The sequence below is a fragment of the Acanthopagrus latus genome, chromosome 11 (assembly GCF_904848185.1).
Source record: "Acanthopagrus latus isolate v.2019 chromosome 11, fAcaLat1.1, whole genome shotgun sequence".
In the NCBI taxonomy this organism is placed as follows: Eukaryota; Metazoa; Chordata; class Actinopteri; order Spariformes; family Sparidae; genus Acanthopagrus; species Acanthopagrus latus.
The window spans coordinates 31,050,839-31,056,838 of NC_051049.1; the positions used below are offsets into that span (position 1 = coordinate 31,050,839).

General features: G+C 41.3%; 1 protein-coding gene across 14 annotated transcripts in view; it reads right to left on the minus strand.

Annotated features, from left to right (window-relative positions):
- LOC119028345 (epidermal growth factor receptor substrate 15-like 1) overlaps positions 1 to 6,000 on the minus strand; it is an 81,963-nt gene that overhangs the window by 24,734 nt on the left and 51,229 nt on the right. For 11 of the 14 annotated variants that reach the window (XR_005077688.1, XM_037114209.1, XM_037114218.1 and 8 more), the window contains 2 exons: positions 982 to 1,087; positions 635 to 685 (listed from right to left, as the gene is read on the minus strand). Coding sequence is in view for 13 of the 14 variants with exons in the window: in XM_037114209.1 (XP_036970104.1) it covers positions 635 to 685; positions 982 to 1,087 (157 nt within the window). In the remaining variant the exon portion in view is untranslated. The remainder of the gene's footprint in view (positions 1 to 634; positions 686 to 981; positions 1,088 to 6,000) is intronic. The other 3 variants (XM_037114214.1, XM_037114212.1, XM_037114217.1) reach the window with 1 other exon arrangement.

The following is a 6,000-nucleotide window of genomic DNA, read 5'->3' on the forward strand; positions in this document are numbered from 1 at the left end:
ATTTTCACACTAATCCAAGCAGCGCCACCCCAGTGTGTCTTTTCAAACACCAAGCTGGCATTGTGGAACCAAAACACGCATGATGATACGCTGAGTTTTGTGATTTTTGTGATTTTGTGATCAAATGGAAAATCAAGCAAGAACTTTTAAGGACCACGTCATTGATTTGTAAATGAAATCAATGAAAAAAAAATCAATGATTAAAAAACATAAACATAAATATATATATATATATATATATATATATATATATATATATATATAGATATAAATATAGATATATATATATATATACATATACATATACACTTTTTTTCCCAATGTTTTCTTCTTTGGATTGGCTGTATTGCATGAGGTTTTTCAGATCACACTTTTTCCCATTTTACAACAAAAACAGACACAATATTTCTTATTTAAACTAAGCAACCAGTCATCCTGCAGCAAGTCTGGTTTATTTGGAAAAAAAATAAAAATAAAACCCTACTTTAAGATCCACTTCAGCTTTTGCCTCACTAACAGATTAGGCTGATAGCAAAAATGAAATAAAATAACGATTTTTTCCTGAATTTTGCTATACTAAATGCTGGTGGGACTATTAGGCAATAAAATTGATCTCTTTTCCCAGAGTAAATACCTGTGGCTGCTGATGGCTGCTTTGCAAAAGGGTCATTTTGGAAAGGGTCACCTACAGGAGAGGAATCCAACAGAGAAGGAAGAGCAGAGGGAGAATGAAGCGGAAGAGAGGAGAAAGACACAGAAGACAGTCAGAGAGCAACTTAGGCTGAAAACAATATCAGCTGCATAGAAGGCAGGAAACTAATGAAAAACACTGCAGTAAACACAGTCAGCTAATGACTGGAAGGGAGAAGAGAAGGACAGGAGAATAAGTAGTTGACAGGGGAGAGTAAAGTATGAAAAGAAAAAGAGAAAGCAGAACAATGTACGTTGGAGGGGGACAGTGACAGTGAAGGGACTGATAACCTTTGAAAGGGTCTGTTTTGAAGGGGTCTTCAGAGTGGAAAGGGTCAGGCGGAAGCTCCTGAGGCTGGCTGTTAAACACTGAAGGCTTCACTTTGAATGGATCCTCCTGTGGTTAAAAAGAGAAACGGAAAGAAACAGACAGATTGTTTAAATTCATCCATAACACTCATTGGATAATAAATAGCGAAAAGGAGCCAACGTGACTTTACCCTAGTGTAATGACACAACCAATAACGTGACTTCCATACAATATCTCCCTAAATATCTCAAAACCAATACTAATGCAATACCATGGCAAAAACCTAAAAACATCATCACTGTCTTTCTTCTCTGTTATATTCTCTCTGGCTTATTATCTGGACCGTTCTTTGGCCGCTTCCAGGTTCTAAGACAGGAAAACACGCGTGTCAATGTGCTCCTCAGTCAGCCTATTGCGTCTAAGCCTACAGATAATGCCAGATGTGCTGAACACTTATTCTGAAGAACAGTTTGAGGCTGGAATGCACAGGCACAGGTAATCTAGCAGGGTGTCTGTGTGGTCCTTCCACCTGGTGAGGGGGTCTTCAGATGCACGTACCCCTTTCATTTTGCTTCCGCAATGAATTAACTTCTTTTTTATGGCTCTTAGATCTTCCTGTTGGAGATACTCAATTGCTTATCTCTTCCTCCATGGTGAGAAAACTATATAAATCTTGTCCAGGAACATCTCAGTGTTATGGACAGTGACCCACCCTGCTGTCAAATCTGTTAAAATTTTCTGTCCAACTGCTGCACAAGGTTTGGAAATCTACTTTTCTTGACTGTATATATTGGCACCTGGTTGAAACGAATAACCTTAGCAACTGCTTTGTTTATAATACTTGCATTGGTTGTGTGCCTGTCTGGGCTGGAAGGCAGATAGATAAATTATGCTAAAGTTTCAATACTTAAATATTTTGTCAATATAGAGTGTTAACTGCTTTTAAAAGACTCATTTTAAAATGTAATTCAACCAAACAAAAAAAATAGAAAATGTGTTCAGTAGAGCATAGCCCTTTATACATGCTTTGCCCACAGCCTTCCCAAACAGAGTATCCATCTTACTGACACTCTGAACTTAAATTCTGTCTTCTTCTGAAACGAGCTACAATGGTTGTGTGTGTGGACTGTATACTTGCCTACTCACAGTAGCGGGATGATTTCCACCACCTGGAGTCAGAAATCCGTAAAAGAACACGGCCACTCTACCTATCTGCACAGAGGGGCGAACAGCGGAGGAGTGTGGACAGTCCTATGGCCGTGACACACGGGCAGCGGGCACCTCCATCACTTCTGAACTGGACCTGGACACTTCACCAGCATTGGTTGTGACAAAGTCGCCAATTGATAAGCCAGGCGACAGCATCAGTACCAGGTCCAAGGCCCCGGTTCATAGCTTCACACCAAATCGAGCTGATCCAAGAAACCAGCTGTCCTGGACAGAGCATGTGTGCCAAGGACGCAAGACCGCTTCAACTGGAGTTTCTTTACAACCTCCCTCAACCCTCTCCAACTAGTAGATGATCCTGCCGGCTGAGGACCCGGCCCATCCCTGCGATGCACCTGTAGCCCTGACTTCACCTGGCCCGGACGAGACCCCGCTCGTGTCTCCACCGCCTGCAGCCAGCGCTCACCGGGCGCCTCATTGAACAATCGCGGGGAAAAAAACTTGGCAGGTTACTGAAGAAGGCCATCATCAGACGTTCAGGAGGTTCTCGCCTTCAGGAAACATTTACCCTCCAAGACCTGAGGCCATCCTGACGCCCCTGCCGGCCTGCGCCAACAGTGACTGAGGTAATGCAAAGCAAACATCCACTGTCCTGTCCAGGTAGCCCACAAGTAACACCCCTTTATCCCCTTTTTCCTCCAACTACATTAATCATTGGTGATTCAATCACCAGGAGCATCCACTTTTTTAATGCAATTACACGCTGTCTCCCCGGTGCTACAGTCCCAGTCATCCGGGATGAACTTCTGAATCTACTGGACTCACTCCCTACATCCATTAAAAGAACTGTTGTTCACGTGGGAACGAATTACAAAACCCTATTCCAAAAACGATTTTAACCTCCTTTTTGATGTTTTAAAAAACTGCGAAAAGCCTGTCTTCATATCCAGCCCATCCCCACTCTTGGTTACAGAGCTGGCCATTTCATCAGACTCCTCAGCCTTCACACCTGGCTCCAGTCTGCCTGAGGGACTCACAACAGGGGTTTTATTGACAATTTTAACCTGTTCTGGGATCATTCCTCTCTGTTTAACAGAGACAGGATACATCCTAACAAGCAGGGCAGCCATATGCTCTCTGCAAACCTGCAACACACGGTGCAGACTGTATGATGTGACTGACTGTTTTCAACTCACACATACACCCCAAACCCTTCCCCATCTTCTGCTCCCCAACCTCTGCTTACTGTTTCCCATGAGAGCTCCCCCTGCAAGTCTCTGCTGTCACTTGCATCAGTTAAATCTGATCACTCACATTTTCTGCCCCATCAATGGTAATTCCAGTCAGAATCACCAGCAGTTATAACCTCCCTTTTAAAACTGCCAGAATGCCTAGAGTCGTGACATATGAAACAATTACCCCACTAAAACATTGTGTGGAGCAGCAGAAGCCAGTGAAGCTCCAAATAGCACTTTTGAACAATAGGTCGTTCACCCATTCTAGCTATTACTTTATATTGAGCACCAAATCACTGTTCAAAAATTTTAACCAACTTCCCGGAGCATTTATCTACTCTTAACACAAAATACGATAAAATTCTTATTGTTGGTATTTTAATTTGCATATAGACAACAGAAATGACAAAAAGGCCACAGATCTCATCAATCTTTTAGATGTTCTTGGTTTTATGCAACATATCCATGGACCAACCCACAATCATGGACATTCCTGGACCTGGTAGTCAGCAAAGGGTTAAATGTCAAAGCTTCCTCAACTGAAGATGTTGCACTGTCAGACCATTTTTGCACTGAATTTACTGTGTCTGTGCTCATGCCTCCAGTTGCAGCTCAATTCACTCAAAAGACAAGATATCTCACACAAGAGGTGGCTGAAAATTTGAGCTGGCACTTTGGTCTGTTGTCCTCACAAGCACATTCCACATCTGTTCACTCCCTAATTCAAAGTTACAGGCAACAATTGACCATGTTGCACCGTTGGAATTGAAAATGACAGCCATAAATTGTAAACCACCATGGGTAAATGAGTCTGTAAATAAGCACAAAAGAAACCCAGGATACACTATGATCTTCTACGTGACCAATGCTCACAATACAATATGATACTGAGAAATTCCAGACAGGCTCACTTCTCTAAACTCATAAATAAGAACCGGATCTACCCCAGCTTACTTTTTACAACCACTGACAGACTGATAAACCACATTTTTAACTGCCCCAGTGATTTTTTTCTCCATAACAAAGTGCAGTGATTTTGCGGTGCATTTGAACGATAAGTCAACTGTAATCAGAAATAATATAAATCAGACAGTGTCCCATAACACCTTAGAAAGCACTGTGCATGTCAATTTTTTAAAGCCCACTGGTAGTAGTAAAGTAATAGACGACCTAAGAGCAAACACTGACTTAAATAACCTTTCAGTTCTGGCTCTCCTTTGACACTGTCGACCACTAAATTCTTATCCATAGACTGGAACACTGGGTTGGTCTGTCAGAAACAGTTTTAGACTGGTTCAAGTCATATCTGACTTGCCAGAAGTTCTTTGTTTCCATGGGTGACTCCTCCTAAGCCCAGTCATTTTAAATGTATACATGCTGCCACTTGGTTATGTCATTAGAAAGCACAATATTGAATTTCACAGCTATGCAGATGATACCCAGTTATATGTTTCTGTATCCACAGATGACCTTAGCCCACTGGATAGCTTAATGAACTGCTTAATTAACATAAATACATGGATGTCACTAGGGATGTCCCGATCAGGTTTTTTTTTACCCCGATCCCAATCCGAGTTCTTTAATATTTAGTATCTGCCAAGTCCCGATATGATACTCAGCCTTAACTAATATTTTCCAGCATAATACAGCTGCATTAAGAAAAAAGTACCTGCATTCCTTGATAGTTTTTTTGATTTTGTTAAAACAAAGTATATACTTTCAGGCTCTCTTATTCTGCATATGCTATTCCAACATTGGCCTATCACCTTCCTTGTGTTAGCAGGTGAGTCTGTGACGCTGCACTGGGACAGCAGACCCTCATGTTCAGCCAGCTGAAGTGTGTGAGACGCAGCACATGCTTGGTACCTCCATATAATTCACTGCTTTTTACATATTCCTTACGTTGTCATGTAAAATGAGGTGGACGTGTTGCTTGTCTATTTCACACGTGTTCAGCATCTCCTGGATAGCTTAATGAACTGCTTAATTAACATAAATACATGGATGTCACTAGGGATGTCCTGATTAGTCCTTTAATATTTAGTATCTGCCAAGTCCGGATATGATACTCAGCCTTAACTAATATTTTCCAGCATAATACAGCTGCATTAAGAAAAAAAGTACCTGCATTCCTTAATAGGTGTTTTGATTTTGTTAAAACAAAGTATATACTTTCAGGCTCTTACTTATTCTGCATATGCTAATCCAACATTGGCCTATCACCTTCCTTGTGTTAGCAGGTGATCAGCCAGCTTAAGTTTGTGAGATGCAGCACATGCTTGGTACCTCCATATAATCCACTGCTTTTTACATATTCCTTACGTTGTCATGTAAAATGGTGTGGACGTGTTGCTTGTGTATTTCACATGCGTTCAGCATCTCTTCAACTGTCTGTTTTACATGATCTGCTGTATGACAAAACTTTGTAACTCGAAAGAGGAAGAAATTTAAAGTAATGCCGAGATGATAGGGCATACTGGGAATTCAGAAACTCCAGGTGACAAAGAAAACCCTGATCCTCTACCACGGAGATGAGCTGGTTATCCAGAGAAATTAATCTAATTACCCTCTCTGTAATATTTTTGGCCATGTCGCTGT